This window comes from Microcebus murinus, chromosome 14, assembly GCF_040939455.1.
Source record: "Microcebus murinus isolate Inina chromosome 14, M.murinus_Inina_mat1.0, whole genome shotgun sequence".
Classification (NCBI taxonomy): Eukaryota; Metazoa; Chordata; class Mammalia; order Primates; family Cheirogaleidae; genus Microcebus; species Microcebus murinus.
This window is the reverse complement of record NC_134117.1, coordinates 7,278,971-7,302,812: the sequence shown is the minus strand read 5'-3', so window position 1 is coordinate 7,302,812 and position 23,842 is coordinate 7,278,971. Positions and strand designations below refer to the sequence as shown.

The 23,842-nt window shown below is 43.3% G+C and overlaps 1 protein-coding gene across 1 annotated transcript in view; it reads right to left on the bottom strand.

Annotated features, from left to right (window-relative positions):
* Positions 1-23,842, bottom strand: part of CPXM2 (carboxypeptidase X, M14 family member 2) — a 105,072-nt gene that overhangs the window by 40,212 nt on the left and 41,018 nt on the right. Inside the window, exon 5 of the mRNA XM_020280759.2 lies at positions 120-204. Coding sequence (XP_020136348.2) covers positions 120-204 — 85 coding nt within the window. The remainder of the gene's footprint in view (positions 1-119; positions 205-23,842) is intronic.

Genomic DNA, 23,842 nt, shown 5'->3' with positions numbered 1-23,842 from the left:
AGGTTTGAGTCAACACAGAATAAGCAAACCTCCAAGGGACGAGTCACACATTGCCTCCCTTTGCAGAGCCTCGCATAGCCAGGCACCAAGTGCACAGTCAGTGGGAAGAAGAGACTCACCATGTCTCCAGATCCATTCTTAACAGTGACCCAGGTATGGCTGTCATTGCTCACCATGACCTTGTAGGATGTCACCCAGTCACTCCTGCAAGAAAACAAAACATCATTGGGACTACACACTTTAACATGTTTATCTCTTCCGTGCAGAGGTGTAGCGTGGAGGAGAGCAGGAACCAGGCGCCAACAGCACTGGGTGAGACCCTGGCTCCGGGACACGCACCTGCTGTGTGAACTTGGCCGAGTAACTGACCCACTGTTTATCCATCCATAAAATGGGAATCACACAAGAACCAGCCATACAGAATTGATGTGAGCTTTAAGTGGCTTAATACTTCGTAAGCACTTAGGACAATAACTAGCCTCTAGGAAGCACACACACAAAGGTACACAATTATTTATGTGTTTAGAAGTCACATCGCACCATTAGAAGCTTAATGGAGTCCCCTGTAGAAAAATAGTCTCAGTAAAGGTTGAAAATTGGTCTAGAAATTTCAGCTAGGAAACTTATTTGGGAGTGCAAAAGACTAGATCCCTCCAAACACAAAAATAATAACATCTTGTGTCGCTAAGATACATCGGTTTTCTCCTTGTCTGTCACAGCCAGGAAGACAGTCCCCACCCCAGGAAGAAGCCAGTGACGGCTGGACCCAAAGCCAAGCCCTGTCATCACGTCCCGCTGCACAGAAACTGCTGGGGTACAACAGCCCCAATTCGACTCCCCACAGTGGAGAGCAATCGGATAAGCTTGGCAAAGAAAAAAAAAAAACCCAACCTTCATGGGGAAGATACATTTTTTTTTCTCTCTGCCTTGGTTTTTTATAACATTAATTATTAAGCCATATAGAAAAGCCTTCCTGAGTTACCCTCCCCCACCTTTCAATTTTTAAAATATTGGAACTAAGCACCAATTTACAAGTCTTCTAGAAAATTCTGCCTGTTAAAACATTTGGAATCCTCCTCCTACTGGTGAGTCTGCTTGGCCCCAGGATTGCGATCTACCCCAATAAGGTTTTGGGTTTCCAGCTGGAATCAGCACCGCCCAGAAAAGTTTACTTAGAAAGGGCAGCTGGTTCTACTCATTCTGGGTCATCTCATTGCCATGTCAGGAAAATTATTCTTAGGCGCTTTTATGCATGCTTGGAGACAAACCCTCATCTCACACCTTCTCCTCATCTCTCTCCTCCCCACCCGCTTTGTCCGAATACCTGCTAGGGCGGATTTAGGAAACTGCTCTGTCGAAAGAAGCGCACAGACAGTAAAAGAGGGTAGAAGGAAAAATTAAAGTAAGTTCTCCAAAGAAAAGGAGAGGGAGAAAAAAAGAAAAGAAAATGAAAGCCAAGTAACAATACCTTAAACTTAAAATACGAACAAATCCACTACTTATATTTGAATGGAAATTAGTTGTTACTATGGCTCAGGCTCTTCTGAACTAAAGGCTACGGGCCCTCCTGCCTATTCCACCCCTCCCCTTAACGTCTCAGTGGCATCCCAAATGTCACCTGCCTCGAACCAATGGATTCATTTGTGTCTTCACTCTGCACCTTTGGCATGGTGGTCTACCAGCGTCCCTGCCTCAAAGGGTTCTGCCATCCACCCAGGGAGGCCAAAATTCCAGTCGTCCCTGTCAATCCATCACCAGCTTCTATCAATTCTAACTCCTGCATTTTTCTAGAATGTATCCAGCTCTGTCCACCCCCACTGCCAATACCCCAGCTCGTTCTCCAAGGCCAGGACTATCGCAGTTCCCTCACAATGGCCCCCTGGCATGTCAACTGCTCCCCAGTCTACCCTGCAGCCAGAGGCTCCTTTTCTAATGAAATATTACCATGTCACCCCAGCTTGACATATCTCTTATTTTAAGTATTCTTATATTAAGTATTCTCTTATTATTAAGAACAAGATCTTCATCATGTTCTACAACAGAGGTTCCCAACCTATGTTGAGTTGTATAATTATTTCATCATATATTACAATATAGTAATAATAGAAATAAAGTGCACAATCCATATAATGCACTTGAATCACCCTGAAACCATGCCCTGCCCACCCCGGTCCATGGACTGAATATGGTCCCTGGTGCCAAAGGTTGGGGACTGCTGCTCTCTACAAGACTGTTGCTTACCTCCTGTTCTCTGTGTTCTTTCTTTCAATTCCTGATACTGATTATACTCTCTCCTGCCTCAGGGATTTTGCACATACTGTTCCATCTGTCTGCCTGCACAATTCCTCCTTTCCCATCTCCTGTTTGCCATTAAATTATTCAGACCTCAAACTGGATCAAAAAGCCTGTCCTAACCCTCTAATCTAGCCAGTTTCTTTTCTTGTGTGTTCCTTTCTTTCATAGTATAATTCAGTTTGTAAGTTTATGCTCCTTTCTGGAATTATCAGATAGTGTCTTTATCCTCCACTGGAGTACATGCATCTCCTAGACTGAGGAAGAAGAGATGGTGGAACTTTGGAGGACACGAAAGAAAGCTAATGTTCCCAACAGAGAGGGGTGCAGGGAGCAGGGAGCAGGGGCAGGGGCGTGGTGGGCTTTGTAGGCCATTTAATGGGGTGGAATTTCCTCTGCCAGGCAGCAGGGGGCCAGCACCCTTGAAGTCCACCAAGGGTGGTCAAAAGTACCTGAAGACCAATTAGAGAGTCTCCTCTGCTTCCAAAAATTCCACTGTAATGGAATGCCCACCAACCAGAGACTTGGTGTTTCCTCCGTTTGCTCTGCAAAACTGACTCTCCTTGCTATCACCTTTGACCTGCTGCCAAGGGAAGTGTGATGACCACAGACGGGTCTCCTTGTCACGGTATGAAGGCTTTGTTCACTTTGTCTCAGGCTTAGTTTTGTCTTTGGCAGTTCGTATCATTGCCTGTAATTACGGCGTCAAGGTTATGCCAGACTCGTAGTTGGAAAAGTCCCCCCATTTTACATCCTCTGAATTAAAAAACAAAAGTGCTGTCCCTCCCTTAAATGTTTGTAATAACTCAATCAAACTTTCTGAAAATGGGAGTTTTTTCATGGGACAATTTTTAATAATGAACTGACATTTCAGTAGATATTGGACTACTCAGACTTTCTATTTCTTCTTCTGTCAGTTTTGGTAACTTTGGTGTTTTTTGAAGAATGACTGCATTTCAGTGATATTTAATTTTTTGGCATAAAACTGTTCTTGGTATCAATTTACTATCATTTTGACGTCTCTAAGACTTTTAGTGATGCTCCCTTTTCCAATCGTAATAGTGGCAGTTCTTATTTTCCTTTCTTCCTGATCACCCTTGTCATTATTAATAACAATAATTTTATTAATCTTTTCAAAAAACCAACTTTTGCCTTTGTTTATTATTAAATATTTGCTTCCTATTAGATTGAACCATATTCAACTACCATTTTGATAGATCAAAATGGCTGAACATCAGTGGTTTCCTAAGACTCAAACTAATCCTTTGTTAGTTTCTACTCTTATCTTTTTATTTCCTTCCTGATGCATTCTTTAGGTTTGACTTACTATTTCGTTCTGTATAGCTTCTTAATACCACTAATTTTAAATTTTTCTTCTTTTTTAATATAGCATTTAGGTTATAAATTTCCCTCTGAGCACTGTTTTAGCTTCATGCCATAAATTTTGATAAGTCACATCTTCATCATTCAGTTCAAAATATTAATTCCTGTTGTGACTTCTTCTTTGGTCATGAACTATTTACAAGTGTATTTGTTTGATGTCTAGGTACTGGATAGTATCTAGCTTTTTTTACTACTGATTTCTAGTTTAATTCCACTGTGGACAGAGAACATATCTGAATCATGTCAACCCTTGGGCTTTTGTTGAGATTTAATTCGCAGCTGAGCACGTGGTCAATTCTGGCAGCTGTTCCACCTGCACTTGGAAACAACACAACAGTGTCAGTTCTGTAATTGTTGGGTACAACGTTCCACAAAGAGAGCAACACTAAACAATCAAATTTTGATTATTCTACTCTCTATTTATTAACTTATTAGTTACATACTCACACTATTCTTTGCATAATTACCCTGAAGACTTCAGTATACACCCTTGAGATATGGCAGTAATATTCAAATGATAGTTTCTACTACCTCCATGATGATGTTAGAATCTTATAATACTTTTAAGTCCATTTACTCCTCTGGCTTTTGTAGTATTTTGGGATTCATTTTTAATTCTCTGTAAATTTTAAATTTCATAAGACATTCCTATAATTGTTTTGTACAGTTGATATTTATAAACCTACTTATGTACCTTTCTAGTACTCTTCATTTATTTTTGCATTTCCATGTTTCCATCTGGGACCATTTTCTTTCTGTTTGAAACATTCCCTTTGATGTTTCTTTTAAAGCAAGTATGCTAGCAATACATTTTTTCAGTTTCTATTGTCTGAATATGGCTTTATTTAATCTTCATTTTTGAATGATATTTTTGTTGGGAATTCTAGATTGACATTTATTTTCTTTCTGCACTTTCAAATTTTTATTTTATTGGATTCTGAGGCATTACTGAAACTACTGTTGTGATGTTAAGTAAATGTGCAATTTGATTTTATTTGATTCTGAGACATTCTGAAACCACTGTGGTGGTGTTTAGGACATGTACAATAAGAGTACAAACAGAAAAATGAGTACTAACCATTTTAGCTTGAATCTAGCTTTGTTGTTTATCGACTATATAAGCTTGACAAGCTACCTAGCCTTTTGAAAATAATAAAATTACCTGCAAGGAGGTTATATATTAATGCACAAATTGGGAGATGTTATAGCATACAGGTTGAGCCCTCAGGCTTCAACGGCAAGAAGAACAAACTGAAATTCTAGTTCTTCCACTTATTAGCTGCAACCTGTGAGTCACGTGACCACCGAGCCCCAGCTGTCAGATAAGGTAACAACTCTACCTCCCTGTACAGTGAGTGAGGATTGAATGAGGTAATGCGCACAGAGCCTGAGCACAGGGCCTGCTGGCACGTAGTAACCGCCCCATAAGTATAAATATGACCTATAAATAAGAATGATACTATCAAGGCCAGGCACAGTGGCTCATGCCTATAATCTCAGCACTTTGGGAGGCCAAGGTTGGAGGATTGCTAGAAGCTAGGAGTTTGAGATCAGCCTGGACAACATAATAGGACCGTGTTTCTACAAAAAAAACATCGTTTTAATTAGTGCCAAGCACCTACTTGGGCATCCCAGCTACTTGGGAGGTTGAGGCAGGAGGATCCCTTGAGCCAAACAGTTTGAGGCTGCAGTGACCTATGATCATATCTCTGCACTCTAGTCCGGGCAACAGAGTGAGACCCTGTCTTAAAAAAATAAAAAAGAATAATACTATCATAATTAATACACGGTCAAATGCCGTACCAACATATAGGACTGTTAGTTGAGCTGTGACATAATTCAGATGCTCCCTCCAGACGCTGCCAGGGAGAAGGTCTTCAAGCTGAGCCCTCTGTGCCCTAGTAATGGGAGTAATCTGTCATAGCCACAAAGAAATGAACAATTAATGAAATCTTCATTAAAATTAAGAAGGTTGATAATTCTGGGTGATAGGAAAGATATTTGCCAATAAGTCCTACCCACGTGGAAAGGTTAAAGCCTTGTGGAACATGTTAAGTCCTGCTCCTAACCCTGCAACTACTACAGGGCAAGTATCATGCTAGCCTTTGAGAATACAAAGGAAAATCATACACGATGCCTTTACTAAGGTTAACGGGGGAGAAACAGATGTAAAGTGGAAATTCCAACAAGTGTGATCACCTGTTGTGATGACCAGCTGCCGGGACAGGGCACAGCTTTGTGGCCCAGGAGGGTGAAGGAGGCGAGGCAGGTGGTGAACACATTTAGTCCTTATCTAACATAAAAACTGCATGTTTTCTTCTTTTGTGACACCACATCCGTTTTTATGAGAGATCCCTGAAGACTGGAACTTTAACGTCCCTCCTTCCTGGTCTGCTCATCTTCAGGGAAGGTTTGTAAATCACAGCTCTGTGGCGGCTTTTTTCTGCTTCCCTCAGAGAGATCATTCCACATCACAAAACCACCTTGACATTGAATCCTCTGCACCTGGAAGTTTTGATGCCTAGCAACACAGCCCAAGTAAAAAGAGTTTATGTCAAACACGTCTTGACTGCAGAGGAGGGAGAGGCTGCTCTGGACTCTACCCAGCTCCCTCTACTTAAAAAAAATTAAAAACAAAACAAAATACCCTTGTATGGTATGACCACACTCCCCTTCAATCCAGCCTTCCTTCAAATCAGGAAAACAGAGGAGGTGGGCCACAAAAGAAAATGCTGGAACACATTCAGACATTTTACTATGTGATGTTAATTTGGTTTAAATAAAAACAAATATCCACCAACTGTAGAATGGCAGAGTAAATGCTTATGGAGCCTTCCAATACAGTGCAGCAAGGTTCTGGTGACATTAAAACAAACAATGCTTTAAGCCATTAGTGGGTTTGCAAGCAAGTAAAGGAAATCTCCCAGGGGGGAAGAAACAGCTGTGAGCTGGAAACAAGAAGAGTGAGCTGTGTGCAAACTAAAAAGCCAGGGATGCCAGAGGGAAATGCACCCAGCAGTGCTCAGCACTAAACCTGAGGACCATCAAAAGCTACTGAAATGGAACTCAGGACTTTTCCAGGATGCTCAAAAGGGGTTAAAAAAAGTTTCAGAATAGTCCTGTCCCCTGGCTCCCAGGAGAAGCACACATGAATCACTTCAAAAGAAAAGTCTTCTATTTAGGCTCTTGGAGAGTTCATTAGGTTCAACCATGTAGGAGCTCACAATTTTAAACAATCATTAAGCACACTAGAAAACATTCTCCATGACAAAAAGGCAGCAGAAACAAAAAGCAACAAATTTAGATCCCAAAGAACTTCAGATTTTAGAATTCTCATGTTTTTAAAATATCCTTTATCAAAGATTTATATAGTACCTAGCACACCCCAGTGCCTTTGTAAGCCCTTTGCAAATACTGTAGTCCTCCCCTTATCCATGGTTTCCTTTTGCACAGTTTCAGTTACCTGCAGTAACCACAGCCTGAAGATATTAAGTGGAAAATTCCAGAAATAAACAACTCATGAGTTTTAAATGATGTACCATTGTAAGTAGCAAAATAAAACCTCACACTGTCCTACTCCATCCCACCCAGGACGTGAATCGCCCCTTTGTCCAGCAGCTCCACACTGTATGGGCCACCTGCCCAGGAGTCACTTAGTTGCCATCTTGGTTATCAGATCAACTGCCATCGTATCACAGTGCCCGTGTTCAAGTAACCTTTATTTTACTTAATAATGGCCCCAAAGCACAAGAAGCAATGATGCTGGCAATTCAGATATTCCAAAGAGAAGCTTTACAGTGCTTCCTTTAAGTGAAAAGGTGAAAGTTCTCAACTTAATAAAAAAAGAAAAAAATAGTGTATGCTGAGCTTGCTAAGATCTACAGTAAGAATAAATCTACTCATGACATTGTGAAAAAGGAAAAAAATTCATGCTAGTTTTGCTGTTGCACTTCAGATGGCAAAAGTTACGGCCATAGTATGTGACAATTACTTAGTGAAAATGGAAAAGGCATTAAATTTGTGGATGAAGGACATGGACACAAACATGTTCTGATTGATGGCAATCGAGTTCACTATTATCTATGGTTTCACGTGTCCAGTGGGGGCCTTGAAATGTATGCCCAGTGGATAAGGGGGACTGCTGTATTAAGCCACTTTTCCCTCATGACACCCCTATAGCATAGGCACTATTATTATTCCTAATTACTAATGTAAAAAGAAGCTCAAGGTTATTAAATTTGTAAGTGGTAAAATCAGAACTCAAAACTAAGCAGTCCAGACCCAGAAGTCTTGTTTTTCACCCCTTTTATATATAGTATGTTTAAAGAAATTAAATATAAAATTTAAAAAATCAAAATGAAACGAGACTATAAAATGACCAAGCAGATTTGAAAAAGAACCAAATATAACTTTTTAGAAATAAAAATTCAGTGACATTAAATATACAGATTGATTCAAAGAGCTAACTAGAAATAACTGAAGAGAGAATGAGTAAATTGTAATATAGAGCTGAAATGGTCACCAAGAACACAGCATAGAAAGACTAGAAGATAAAAAATTTGAAAGAGAAGAGGATTGCAAACCAAAAAAGTCTAATGTATGCCTGGTCAGAGTTGCCAAGAGAAGTCAAATAGAAGAAAGGGAAGACAACATTTGGAAAAGAAATGGCTGAAAATCTTCCAGAATAAACAAAAGGTATGAATCCACAGATTCAGGAAGAACAATGAATATCAAGTAGGACAAATATGAAGAATCCATAACTAACCACACTGTAGTCAATCTGCAATATGTCAAAGACAAAGAGAAAATATTAAAGGCAACCAGAAAGAAAAACATTTACAAATGAATGAATTATGGACTGACAGCAGACTGCTCAAGGGCAATAATTAAAGCCATGAGACAGTGGATTGATATATTCAATGGATTAAAAGAAAAATTATCACTCTGAAAATGGTATTTCAAGAATGAGCATGAAAAAAAGTCAGATAATAAAAAATGATGAGTTTGTCACTATCACGCATTCATTAAACAGACTTTCAAAAAACATAATTTGAGAGGAAAGAAAATGCCCCTAGAAGAAAATGCCCCTTCCGACAGGACACACTATGGGCCGCTGGAGACTTCTGAAAACTTTCTGATTCCAGCCCAAGGGTCCATATGCTCCTGTGACCATCCCACCAACCACAGGAGTAGGTTCCTGTGGCATGTCAATTTCCCCACATGTCAGCAAGGCCCTGGGCGAATATTATATTGCATTTGACTGAGAAGAGACTCCATGTCTGCACCCACAGAAAGGGTTCTCAGTTGGGGGTGACTTTGTCCCCCAGGGGAAATTTGACAATGTCTGAACACATTGTGTAGGATGCTACAACTGGGGGCATCGGCCAAGGATGCTGCTGACATCCTAAAATTCACAGGGCAGACTCCCATAGCAAAGAATTATCCACCCAGATGCCAAGTGCGCTGAGGTTGAGAAACCCCATTCTAAACAATTCATATAATAAGGTAGTAATTCTCCATTAGATTTGCTCAAAACTATTTTGAAGAAGGGGCAAATGTCATTGGCAATCTATCAGTGGAAAAAACTAAGGCACAGAACTTTCAGGGCTTAGGACATTTTAAATCCCACAATGAAGATCACACAATACAGGCTTCTTCAACATATTCCTGTTCATTTTCCTAAAAGAACAGGAAGGATTCAGAAACAAATCCGTGACCAACAAAAAAGGTGGCAGCTACAGTTTTCCAAAATGAGGCTCAGTTACCTGACAGACGCCTACCGCAAATAGCTGTTCAACGAACAGAAAGTGGTGTTTCCAACGTATTTGAAGGCAATTTATTTTCAAATGTTATGGATAGCTCCTGGACAAGGTTAACCTGTCCCTCTGCTTACCAAAACTTTTTCTTTGGAGACAGCACAAACTTTTGCTCAAAAATCTTGCTCATGCTAGCACAGAACCCACGCCTGTCTACTCATGTACTGTATACCTGTCAATACCAGGCAGAGGGAGTGTGCCGGGCGCTGGCGTACAGTGAAGTTCAAAGCAAACCCAGCCCCTACACACAAGGAATTTATAGTCCAATGGGTAAGACAGAAATTGCAATAATTAACTATACAACTACTTATTGAACTGCAATTGTGATATTGTTCAAAGGAGAAATACAGAGTGCTTGGAAATGGGAGGTGAGAGCTGGTTTAGTCCAGGGCTAGTTGGGAGAGACATTTCTGGAGGGGTGGCATTTAAGATAAGATGTGAAGAATAAACAGGAAGTAACTAGGCAAGGATTGGCTAGCATTTCAAGTCATAAAGAAAAAAATAATACAAGAGATTCAATATACAAATAATAATAATTCCAAAAAAAGTAGGCAGGAAAAAAGATGGAGCTGAGATTAATAATAATGCTAATATAAACAGAATTTCCCAGAGCTGAAAAATATGAGTTTCCACATTTCAAGATCACATGAAGTGCCAGCTACAGCAAGGCATAACATTGTGCAGTTTTCAGCACAAGGGATATAGAGTAATCCTAAAACCTTTATTGAGGAATAATGATTCAAAGGTTTGGAAGTATGAATACCCCCAGACCTTTACATTGCAACACTGAAGGTAAAGAGGCAATAGAAAAGTACTTCAATATTTTGAGGGCTAACAGGTATGAGATTTCTTTTTGGCACAACAAAAATGTTCTAAAATTGACTGTAGTATCGACTGCATAACCTTAGGAATATACTAAAAACCACTGAGTTGTACACTTTGAATGAGTGAATTGTATGGTATGGGAATTGTTAAAAATTCTTAGGGAAAATTATTTCCAAACTCCCAATCAAGAGTGAGGTCAACAAAATACATTCTCATACATTCAAGGAATCCAAATTGTACCTCCGAAGCTCCATTTCCAAAAGATACGTACCACCAAAATAAAGGGGGAAATAGAGTGATGTGGGAGCTAAGGAACACAGAATATAACTCAAGAGAGAGGTGAAGAGAATTCTCAAGGGAATGGTGAAGAGATAAGGGCCACGCATGGGCCTGGGGAACAAACCAATTCAGAGGCCAGCAGAGGCCAGCTAGCTCCAAGAGGGATATATGCAGGAAGAAAATGAAAGAGTAAACTGCTGATGTGTATGGATATGTTCGGAAGAGATTTTCAGGTCTACCAGAAAGCTTTAGAATTAGTGAGAAGTTCCCAGAAAACCATTAAAAAGATGGTTACCTCCAGTAAAAGCAAAAAAAGTTGCCCAGGAAAGGAAATGTACGTATAGTACACTATTTGACCCAGCTATAAATAACAGTTCAACAATGGCCATGATGTGAAAACTGAATACTGACTTAATAAAAAATTGGTACTATAACCCCTTTTCAGGGAGGAAGAGAGGAGAGAAAGGGAGAGACAGAGAGAGTGAGAGAGAGATGTGTATGTTGGAATTAGGTCAAGAAAATACCTAAATTCTCACCTTTCACAGCAGAAAGTCAGTTGATAATAACTAATTTTAAAGAATCAAGAAAGAGTACTAAAAGCATTTTATACAGAAACAGGCATTCAGAAAAATAAAACAAAAGAAATAACTAAAGAGTTTGCACTTGTTGTCTTGGGAGACCAAGAATTGGGACCAAAGAGTATGAGACAGGGGCTACTATTTTTTAATTATAAGTAGTGTCATTTGGCTTTTTAAACTATAACATGGCTTGTTGATTAAAAAGCAAACTCCCATTTCTTTCTTTTTTATTTCTGCTTCACTCCTCTGGCACTTTTTCAATTTTTCCACCCATTTGAGGGTCATTTTCTTCTGACACATGCAAGAATTGGGGCCAATTTATATCTCAGTTATAATTTCAAAGCCAGACTAAAAAGAAGAATTTCCTTTTTTTTTTTTTCTTTTAAGAGTTCACATTTTACTGTGTTACTCTGGAGAGAAAGTCCATGGAAGTTTATATGAATAAAATTGGAAAGCATTTTGGTTTTTCCTTGCCCGTGCCTGCCTTGTGTTCTAAACGTATTGCCAAGTGACCACTCTGTTGGCTGCACTAATGTTATTTTTTAGATGGACTTTAAAAGAAAAACTGAAGATCAGAAGGTTATTTTTTTTAAAAAGAAAGAAAAATAATGACTTCTGTGAAACTCAGTAAAGTTTTTAGCTTTCAAAAATGCTTAGAGAAATCATGAGCTCAACTATTCCTTCAACCTGGGTTGAAGCTAACATAGCATGAAAAACCTCCCCCAAAAGAGAGAGATCATGGAAGAAACCAGGCATGAAAGATGGCAGCAAGTAAGCAAAATACACATGATGGACTGTACATTCTCTGGTGCAGCTGGGGCGCTGAGAGGGGGCAGATCGACCTGCTCAGACAACTCGTGGTGTTGGGTGGAATCCTGGAACAATCAGGGACTTTCAGGTCTGGCAGAATTGGACTCAAAGACTTACTTTGCCATGTGCTAACTACTCCACCTTTGGCAGTTACAGTTCCTATAACAGTAAGTTGATACGTCCTAACTTCCTGGGGTGTTGCAAGGAACAGAGCTAACAGTACTTACTATTATAGTAGCTCAACACATAGTAGTTATTTTTATCATGACTATTTTGTAGTAAAACGTGACATCTTCCAGCCCTGAACGACACGAGGCAACAAAAACTCAAGTCATCCAAGTGCTCACCAATTTGCCAGTGCCGGTGGGAGGGGCCAGGCCACTGCGGAAAAACGTGCACCTGGAGGTATCACATCTGCTCGTGTTTGAAAGTCGCCTTTTCTCTCCAATCAAAATTACCGGACATGGTTTGGAACTTTCTGCTGAGATGGCTGAACACTTACCAGACATTCCAAAAAGACCAAAAGCTTTTGGGTACAAGATTATGAGGAGCAAAAACATTGATCTTCTGGACCTAAAGTGTGCCTTGACCACAGTTCAGCACGGACTTCACCATATGGAGAATCCACTGGCTAGGTTTCATGTAGGCCTCTCATACCATGCGCTCTACCCAGAAACACAGTGTGTGTACATGCACTCATTACGGGGGGAGGAGGAGAGGGGGAGAGAGAGAAAAACCAATGCCAGTTTAAGGCCAAAGTCATCGTGTTTCACACACAGGCTTCCCAGCATGTTGGTGTTTGCACCGCCAAGGACCAGCAGCCAACTGGAAAATGTGCTGACTCTGCTGAACGCAGCAGGCCCTGGAGAATACGGCACGTTACGGCATGCCCGTTCTCCCCACTTCTTCCTCTCCGCTCAGTGTGGCCATGTTCTGCCTTAGAAATGTTTACTACACAGTTATTTACCATCTTTGCGCAAAAGAAACAAGCACCAGACAACAAAGCAATGAGCCTTCCTCTCTGGCATGACAATATTTCACTAAAGTCTGCAGGCGCACGCTCCTACCTTGCCTTGCGACCATGCTGCCCATTTCCCCTGTCTCCAAAAGAAGCCTCAACCCTTCCAAGCTACCTTCACCTTTCATGAAAAGTAGGGTCATTTATGTATTTCAATACAGAAGGTAGCATGTCTTTAGGTATGCTAATATTTTTATAACGATTATGGTCAGTTCTAGTAGCATTCTGGTTCCAAGGTGCTTGGTTTTGTGAAGCCTGCCCAAATAAGCTGCCAAACTTTCAGTGCACAATTATGCAGAATGTGGGTTTTTTTTTAAGACTGGTGTTTTACCCTAGAAATGGCTCCACTGGGGGAGAAGAGCTCCATAATTTTCCTTATACCTCTGGTTGCATCTAGTGTGAGCCTCTTCTGTGATGACCACTTTCCACCACGCAGTTCGAGTAACCAGGATCATCAGAGTGTGACTATGAACATCTACTGGACGCTTACTATGTGCCAGACATGGTTCTAACTAATTTGTTTCACTTTATCTAATGCTGTAAGTACTACCCTTATTCCCATTTTACAGATAAAGAAACTAAGCACATGAAGTCAAATCATTTGCTCTGAGTCACACGGAAAGTGGCAAAGTTTTCACTGCTAAGCTGTATTGCCCCTCCAGTGGTAGAGAAGACACCACCCGGCACGGTTATTGTCCCTTCTGCAAGATGATGCCACTGAGCACAGAAGTTTAAGAGAGCTTCCCAATTCGCTCAGAGGGGGAAAGCGGCCCCAGCCAGGTGTCCTGGTTGTTATGATGTGCTACTAATAGCAGAAGAGGAAAGGCAAATATTAAAGCTATTAAATTAAATAGTGAAGGTATAGGAACATTTAACAATGCAAAGGTAAACACTGAGAGAGGTAATTAATGAGCTAAAATTAGGAGGAGGCATAGAGGGAGAGGATGGGGGATGAAGGAGAATTACATAAATTTAATCATTATTCATAATAGGGTGTTAATAGTGTCTAAAGAAATATTGGATTAGGAGTATTATATAAAATTATAACTCTAAAATTACACAGAGACACCAGAACTAAATTATAGACCTTCTTGGCAATCCTATGGTTATGCACAAGAAACACCCAAGCGGTATGGTCACACAGATATCAGCAAATGCAAACAGAAAAAAAAGCCAAGATTGCAATCATAAAATCTGAAGGTTGAACTCAGGGCAAAAAGCAATAAACCAGATGAAGAATGGCACTACATGATTCCAAAAGACATGGCCCATGATGTGTCATTAAACAGTTATAAATATCTATGCACTAAAATATAGCATCAACATTAATGAAAAAATAATATGCAATTCAGGGAGGGATAAAGACAGTCTCTCTAGACCATAATGATCATTAGTATGAAGGCAACTAAATACCATAATTAATAAGGTAAATATAATTAATATACACAAATTTCTATAGTCTGAAAACAAAAATAATCTTTCTTTTCAAGGATTCATGGAACATTCACCAAAAAAGTCCCTATTTTAGACCTAAAAGAAACTTCCAAAACATCAAAAAATTAGAAAGTAGAGACAACATTCTCTGATACAATAAGAAATGTCTAAAATTAAAAATCCAGAAACTTTCTGCCCTGGGAGATGTAAATCGGTTTCTTAAATAATCTTTGCCTAAAAGGAAAATCAAAATTGAAATTACAGAGTACTAAAAGGTCAATGAGAGAAAATATTATATATCAGAACCGATGGCACGGAGGCAAAGCAGTTCTCAGACATTATATAGCTACAATAATCAAGACTGTGTGGTATTGGTGGAGGGTTTGGTGGAACAGAATAGAAAATCCAGAAACAAATCCACATAAATATGACCAACAGATTAATTAAAGTGCAAAAGCAATTCAGTGATACAAAGATAGCCCTTTCAACAAGTGGTGCTGAAGCAATTATCTATTAATAGAGGCGGAAAAAACTTGATCATGACTTAAGTCTCATACTTTACATAAAAATCAACTCAAAACAGATCATAGAGTTAAATGTAAAACATAAAACTATAAAACTTTTAGAAGACAACATAAGTGAAAAATCTTTGAGATCTAAAACTTCTTTAAAAAATTCTTAGATGTGAAACCAAAAGCACAATCCATAAAAGAAAAGAAAGCAATAAATCAGACTTGATTGAAATTAAAAACTTTTGCTCTGCAAAGCTGATGTGAAGCCAACCTGAAGAGGACAAAAATATGAACTATGGATTATGAGAAGATATTTACAAACCACATATCTAGCAAAAGACATATTAATAATATATTGTATAAGAACTCTCAAGAGTGAAAACACAAAGGATGCAATTAGAGCCTTGGACAAAAGACATGAAGACACAGTTCATTAAAGAGGATATGTAGATGACAAATAAGCCCATGGAAGGATGTTCAGCATCACTAGTTATTAAAGACATGCAAATAATAAAGACCAAGATAAGGTATCACTTCACACCTATTAAAACAACTAAAATAAAAAATAGTGACAAGACCAAATGATGGTGAGGATGCAGAGAAACTGGGCCATTCATACATTGCTGGTAGGGCTGTAAAATGGTACAGCCACTCAGGAAAATAGTTTGGCTGTTTCGTACAAAACTAAACATGCAATGAACACAGAAATGGATGGTCTACCTAAGAAAACCCCATTTTTTAAAAAAAACACAAGCAGTACCAGGAGTAAAAAGGAATATGTGAAAAAATGGAACAGCAAACCCCATTTTCTTAGAAGGGAAGACACCAGGGAAGGGAAGAATGCCAGTTCTCTCTCAAATTCTCAAGTTAAGGCAATCAGATCAACAGAAATTCTTTTCATAGATAATTTGCACCTTATCGAACAGTTCATATGAAAACAATATACCACGAATAGCCAGAAAACTTAAAAGATTAAGAAGGAAGAAGAACTAAGTCTATGAAGCAGTAGAACAATGTGCTCTATAATAACCACAACAGTATGGTTCTGGAAAATAAAGACAAAGCAATGGGACAGAATAAAAAATCCAAAAGTAAACTCCACAATAGACAAGAATTTAGAGTATCACATGGGTGGCACTCCAGTTGGAGAAAATACATAATGTTGGGACATCCTGGTGGCCATTTGAGGAACAGAGTTTGATATATTACAGATTTGAAGATGTCAAGGTAAAAATTGAAATAATAAAAACACTAGAAGAAAATATAGAAAAAAATTATTCATAAGTTTAGAAGAAACAAGGCCTTTCTAAGTATGATGTAAGCCTTATGAGCCCAATTATGTTAACCATGTAGAAATTCAAAACTTTTGTACAGCACAAGGTACCCTAAGCAAAACAACAAGACAGGAAATAATTGGAGAAAATATGAGTACCTCAAATCCCAGTCGAAGAACTAACTTTGGGTGGACACAAGGCAAGATCGGAGGTGCCCCTGGAGGTCTACCACGCTCCAGTGTGTAGACACAGCGACCAGCCTTGCTGGTCTGTCCTTCTCTCTCTCCACCTCACAGGGCAGAGAATCTCCCTATCTTTGCAGGCAGCCACCATCAGCCACTGCAAATTCCAGCAGTCGTGGCAGATGGGCCAAGTCAGTCCAGTAAAAGGACCACTCCTACTCCCAACCCTCATTGTGAATAGCACTGGGGGTCGCCTACCACCACACACAAGGGAGGAATGCTCTGTTAAATCCCTTTCAGTCGGGAAAATGAGGAATCCAAAAAGCTCACATTTCTAGGCCAATTCTCTGCAGGAACCGGGAGGACGCCGGCAGCTTCCCCTTCCTGTCCCTCACCTCCCCGCAGCTGCATTCCAGCAGCCAAGCAGGCCTGACTCCTGCCTAAGGCCGAATTCTAACTCTGGGCAGGACTGCAGATCCCAAGAGGTCCAGGCTTGCCTTTAGCAGCTTCTGGAAACAATATGTTATAAAAAGAGAGCTCTCTCTCTAGCCTACCACACGCACAGGCACGCACAACACTCAAGAACACGAGTGCATACTCGTTTTCTTTCTCTCTCTTCCTCCCAGCCCCCAACCCCGCTGGGACTACAATCACAGTTAAATGGTCCTGCCACTTCCTCAGCACAGCCAAACGTTGGATACCAGGAGAAACATCAGCCCGTTGATTTATTGGATTTTTCACTGTGGACTGGTAGCCATGGCTTTTCGAGAATTCAGACCATAGGAGGGAATGTTATAAACTTAGAAATACTATCTATTTTCCATTACCTCCAGTAAAAATATCTACCAGCGAAAGGGGGGGGGGATGCCACTTTTGGGGCCAAGTCACAATACATTTGGGTAAAGGGTGAAGCCGTTGCTAGTTAAGAAACCCCAGCACAGAGAACTAAAAGCACAAAGAAGGTATTTAAAGTTTCCCAAATCTGGTATAGTCACTTGAGGGACCAGGAAAACAGGAACCGAAGACACGGCTCACGTGAATTCTGAAGAATGGGGCAGAGTGAGTGAGCCCCACCTCTAGCCAGGGGCCAGCAGGCTCTGCTCACAGCCGGCAGCCCCGGCACAGGGACCCGGCATCGGAGAGCAAGGCTGTCGGGGCAGGCTGGCCAGGCCACTCGAGGATTTTTATGGGCCCAGGCACTTTTGCCTTTGTGGACACCGTTGGTTTTCTGTGGCTGCTGCAAACACAGCAGTTTAAATAACACAAATTTATTCTATTACAGGATGGAGGTCTGATGTCCCAACAGGAAGGTGTTGCAGGACTGTGTCCCTCCCGGGACTCTGGGGAGGACCTGTCCCCTGCCTTTCCAGCGTCCGGAGCTGCCCCGTCCCTGGCTCTGGGCCCTTCCTCCATCTTCAGAGCCAACAACAGAAAATCCGTCTCCAGCTGCCATCTCTCAGGTTCCTTCCCCTCCCCCCCCACATGTAAGGACCCTAGGGTTACACCGTCCTGCGCCCCCACCCCGGGAAATCTCCCTACTTTAAAGTCAGACAATGAGCAGCTTAACTCCACCTGTAACCGACCATATTCGCAGGCCCCAGGGATTACGATGCTGACATCTTTGGGGGGGGGAGATTATTCTGCTGACCAGAGGCCCCTTCTTCCATAAAAAAAAATGTAATCATTTTTTTATGATTGTGTTGGCATAAGGATGAATATATTAACATTATATATTCAAATGTTTTCTTCAACCTAAATGTTCATTTTGTTCTTCTGATTTTAAAAGAAATTAAACACTTTCACAGGCCCTTAAAGGTCACGAGGCCCCAGACTCCGTGTGTCCTGTCTCTGATAGGGTAAGTCGGCCCTGGGGAAACCAGGCAACAGCCCCGGCCCCAGCCTCAGAAGTGCTCAGGAGGAGCCCACACGCGTCCATTCACAGGGCCAGTGGAGGGGTCTACACTCGCAGAAGGCTCACGGCACAGGAGAAACCCTTGAGCGGCAGTGGGGGTTGGGGAGCATGCCTGAGTCAGGGAGGGAGGAGGGAGCAGAAAGCACAGTGGTTTGAATGTGAGTGACAATATTAACCCTTTGCACTCGCTTGCTTTTTTCTCATTATCCACTCGACATTATCCACACTCGACATCCGAGTGCAAAGGGTTAAGAGTGGGGCTTCGGGGCAGTGATTAAGTCAGGAGGGCTCTACCGTCACAAGTGGATGAGTGCCCTTATAACAGAGGTTGAAGGGAGCGCCTGAGTCCCTTTTGCCCTTCCGTCCTTTCTGCCATGTGGGGACACAGCGTCATTCCCTCCGGAGGATGCAGCAACAAGGCGCCATCTGGGAAGGCCAGAGCCACCCTCAGTGGACACCCAACCTGCCAGTGTCTGGCTCTTGGACTTCCCAGCCTCCAGATCTATGATAAATAGACTGCTATTATTTATAAATCGCACAGTCTAAGATAATTTTGTTACAGCAGCAAGAATGGACTAAGACAGAGGGTTCAACCATGTTACTAAGGCTTTCTAAACCTCAGTTTTCTCATCCCTACAATGGGTCAAGAAAAGGACCTGCCTTGCCTGGGCAGGGTTACTGTGAGCACCACAGGAGCTCACACAGGCAAAGTACTGTGCAGCCCTGGCATGGGGAAGCAACATGTTTTTATTTTTAAAATTTTCCTGCCAGCCAAATTTGTTCCAACAAAATACAGATGTGTCATGGTAGTATTTTGACAAGATGCCAGACTCTACTTCTTGGCCCAACATGAATCAGTTGCAAAGTCTTTCCTGGGTGCCCTGGAGGCATTGGGGACTCTGGAGGCCCCGGCTCTGGATGAATGGGGAGATGGGGTAGAGGGGTGGGGTGCAGAGGTGAGATGAGTCCCCTTGTAAATCGGAGCAGCTACAGCCCACTGAGTCTCTGCTACGTGTCCAGGATGTGCTCAGGGCTTTCCACGGGCATTGCCCTGAACACTCGCCACCAGCTGAGAGTGAGGCATCTCCTCTTCTTACAGACTGGGGACCAGAGTTTGGAAGGGTGGTATGACCACCTGGACCACCCACCTGCTCAAGGCTGGTGGCAGCTGCCTCCTGGCTAACCACTCTGAGACCACCCAGAGTGAACAAGGGCGGTGAGAAGACCCAGAATGTGGTCTGAGCACTCCAGGAGGCAGGTTGGCTGGAGAGGAGGAGGAGGGATGGGTGGGGTTCTGGCATGTGAGCAGGACCCTCCACAAAAGGGAAGGAGTGCTAAGAAAGCAGGCAGACACTCACAGGCTCTCACTGCGTGCAAGGACTATCTTAACTGCTTGGTGTGCATTAACTCATTTAATCCCCACGATAACCCGATGTGGTAGCTACTACTATTATCACCATTCTACAGCTGGAGAAAATGAGGCACAGAAAGGCTCATGCAGCTAGGAAGGTCCGGAATCCCCATCTCACTTTGAAATCTGCACTCTTACCTGCTCTCTGACCCCAGGTGAGGACTGCGCCCCTACAGGGAATACGGTAGTGCATTTCCTCCTAGGGGTTCACGTGCCAAAGGGTCGCCTCACTGGGTGGACTCTGGGCTGGCGGGGGCTGTCCAGCCTCCAGAGAAGAAAGGGTCAGGAGGGGCTGGTCACAGAGACCCGCCCTGTGCAGGGATCTAACCTAGCTCTGGAGATTTGGGAGCAAACTACCCCACCTGTTCCCCGGGAGCAACATCAGCGTTGAGTACAGACAATAGGTGGTTGGACAAAGCCGAGAGAGGACACTGAGCAACTGAGGGTGGGTTTTATAAGGTGATTAGAGAAAGCCTCTGAATGCAAGCAGGATTGAGCCTTCAGGAGAAAGAATGGCAAGTGCAAAGGCCCTGAGGCAGGAGCATGCTTGGTGTGTTTGTGGAAGGAAAAGGGGACTCCTGGGCTGGGGTGCAATGAGCAAAGGGAACGAGGTAGGACAGGTGGTGGTGTCCAGTCCCCACAGGGCCTGTGGGTTGGGGGGGGTGCATTAGTGACCCAAACAGGGGAGGGGGCCTGTAGCAGGGAGGACTCTTCACCGGGAAGCAGAGGAAGGAAACAGCAGGGTGTGCCCAGCAACCAACTGGAGGGTTTCCTGGGGAGTCACAACTGGGGGACCCCTGAATAAAGCAGGTAGGAAGCAGAAACAGAAGCTTCCTACCCAAGAACAAGCTATAAAATTGTTTCCACTGCAGAGATTTTACCGGCTGAGAGCTCATTCCTTAGTCATCCGCACACAGAAAGCCAAGTACGAGCCATATAGCCACTTGTGAGAGCTTTATTTAATTTGCAATAACGATCCCACATTATTGAAATTTAACATAAAATGCTGAACGACTGCATGCCTGGCCCTCTGCTTGAACCTGGAAATGTTTTCATTAAAACTTTTCTATGTCATGCCAAACTCTGCTGCTCAGAAACTGACAGTTTTCAAAGAGGTTAAAGAAGAGTTTGGAAACTGTGCTCTCCCCAGCCCCCCACAGGTGCCAAACATTTCATTCCACCGTTAGCGCGGAGACACAGCGTGACACGTTCTGAAAACACACTCCCTCTCTCCCAAGAAGACGAGCGAATGATTTATGCTGCATGAAGCGACAGGCGGCCTCCCTTTGCTCTGGCTCCCGAGCTCCCGCCTGGTCCCGCGCCCCTTCCCTCTGTGCCTTGGCCCAGACCCACCTGGGGACAGGAGAGGACGGCAGGGGTCAGGACAGGTCCCCAGGGGAGCAGAGAGCCAGTGCAGTGGAGGAGAAAGGGAGGCACCCGTTGAACACTCCCTACCGCGGGGATGGGAACCTCAGCCAGGGAAGGTGTTTGGGAAGGTTCCATCCCCTGTCCTGGCCCAGCGTCCTCCAGCTGTGTCTGTACTGTCCTTCATTTCTCCTCTGCTGCAGACCCTCTGTCACCCCAGCTGCCCCCAATCCCCTCCCTCCCTGCCCGGAGGGGCTCCCACCAGGGATGGCGCAAAGACTCCGGGGCATCTTCCCCTGGCACTGCCTCAGCGCCTGGCCACCCTGAGCCCAGTGGTCAGCCCCACTGCCCCGTGGAGTCCTCAGACAGGCCACTGCCCTCCTGGCCAAGCCTCCATCACATCCGAAGCCTCTTCTCCCCCAGGGGCTCCGGAACCTTCCCTGCCTCTCCAGGGGATCAGCCCTGGAGCCCGGCCTCACAGCACCCTAACGCAGTCTGCACCCTACCAGCACCGAGACGCGCCTGGCCCTGGCCTCCTCCCACTGCAGCCGCCGCCAACTCTGCCACCCCCTGCTGGACACATCGCCAGGACTGCCTAATGGGACAATGACACTTGCGTGCGCAGAGCCCTCTCTACAGCTGGAGGAAGAGCCTCCCTGTCCTTCTGCTCAGCGTGGATCTCGCTCTCTACAACAGTGTCCCGCCCCTGAACCTGCCACACTCACACTCTGCAGGGGCCCTGCCTGCTCCAGCGACATACGTGACCCTCCGAAGGACCCACCTCAGACGTGCTCCCCGCCCTGCCTACCTTGGGAACCGGGACACCCTCCTCTCCAGAGTGGGCTCCTGCACCAGCCCAGCCCCTCAGGGACCTGCCCCTTCTGCACCCCCAACCCCGACTCACTGTCCCCTCAACTGGGTCCTCCCTGCAGGCTGGGAGAAGCAAGGAGGGCGATTTGCCTCTCCCGTCCTTCTGACTTTGGAACCCCACCCGCTCCTTTCCTTCACACCGCAATTCTCGGAAGAGAAGGCGACTCTTGAAATCCCCGAGACTTCCACTGCCAAACAGAAAGCGAGTGTCCGAGAGCTCCAGGGAGCCCGTCAGCCTCGTGTCCTCGGCACAGAGCCTGGCGCGGGGCAGAGGCCCCTTCACCTTCCTCTAACCGGCCTGACCTCCTCTGCAAACCCGCTCAGCCTTCCTCGTCCCTCCCCTTGCAAACCCGTCAATCCAGCTGCTGCCTCGCTTTCACGACAAATTTACAGACTCTCGAGAGATAAGGGGAATCATTTTGTCTATTAAACAGTAAATATTAAAAACATTTGGTTATTTTAAATTGCCTGTATTTCTTCCAAGTCATTAGAAGCATCTCTTCACCTGAAGCAAAATAATTAACTTTTCAATCATCACATTGGCTGTAATTGTAACAACCATACATCGAATATACTTTCTGCCATTAGGGAAATAAAAAATGGTTTTTATTAGTATACTAACATGTCAGTAAATTGCAATGTAGTGGGGAAGGATATTTATAATTCTGAAAAATACAAATTATTCACTATCATTAAAACAATTACATTTTATTACTTTCAAACGGCATGAATTATTTGGGAAATTATTAAGACTGGAATTACTGACTTTATCATCCACTTGGTTATGAACTCAGCAGCCTGCGACCTGGCGGCACCACCTTGGCCCCCTGTACATGTCGGACGGCAGGTCCCCGTCCCCATCTCACGTTGGCATGTGCTCTGCTGGTTCTCATAGACCCAGGAAAGTACTGGATTCTTGCCCCAGACTGAAAGCTCCCTGCAGGCAAGGCCCATTTCTTGCTCCCTCTTTAGATTCCTAGAGATTAGTACAGAGTGCTCAGTGAACGTCAGGTGAATGAATTAACAAACATACGGAGAACGTCATGAACAAATAACATTATGGATGTTCATTTCAAAATGTCAGCTACAAAATTCCCATGGATGAAAAGCATTAATAGTGTTCTTAAATACATATTGTAACTCCAACTATTAGTAAAGTCCCTCTGCATTTCAACAGCCACATAGAAGCCCTTCTACACAGCAACATCCATTTGGCAAACTCTAAGGGGCCGGCAACCCCTTCTCTGTCCATTTCTAATGCATTAGCCAACCAAAATGCAACACTCGTTGAGATTTAGGGTACGCTCTACACACGTAAGTAGAAAATCAAACTCGAATTCCAACTCTGCCATTGCTTGTCTTGGTTTGACTCCCACAAGTGCCTGCGAGCTGCAGGATTGGGAAGCAGCAGAGCGGCTGTGGGGGGTGGGCAGGATTGGAACCTGCACAGACGCCCCCGAGCTGTGTATTAAGCTTCTACACAGAGACGCTTCCACGAATCTGTCCTCTGGGAGTGCTCAAGGGGAGAGGCCCAAGCAGGCAACTCTCCCCGTGCCCCGGACTCACAGGGAGCAGCCTCACCTGTCTACATTTCTAAATGTTTCCAGGAGAGATTTTGAGAGAAGAATCTATAGCTAAAAATAAAGCCTGAAAAGCACTGTTCTAGAAAAGCCCAAAGAGGTGTTGTGTGCAGAGAGAAGCATTTATTGAGCATTTACTATGTGCTGGCTAATTTTAAAGCATTATAATTTCATTTAACCCCCACCACATCTTTATGAGATAGAGAAGAGTTATATCCCAGTTTAGAGAACAGAGAACTGAGGTTCAGAGAAAGGAAACCCCATAGCCAGCCAGAGCCAAGAGCCCCGTCACTGAGATTCC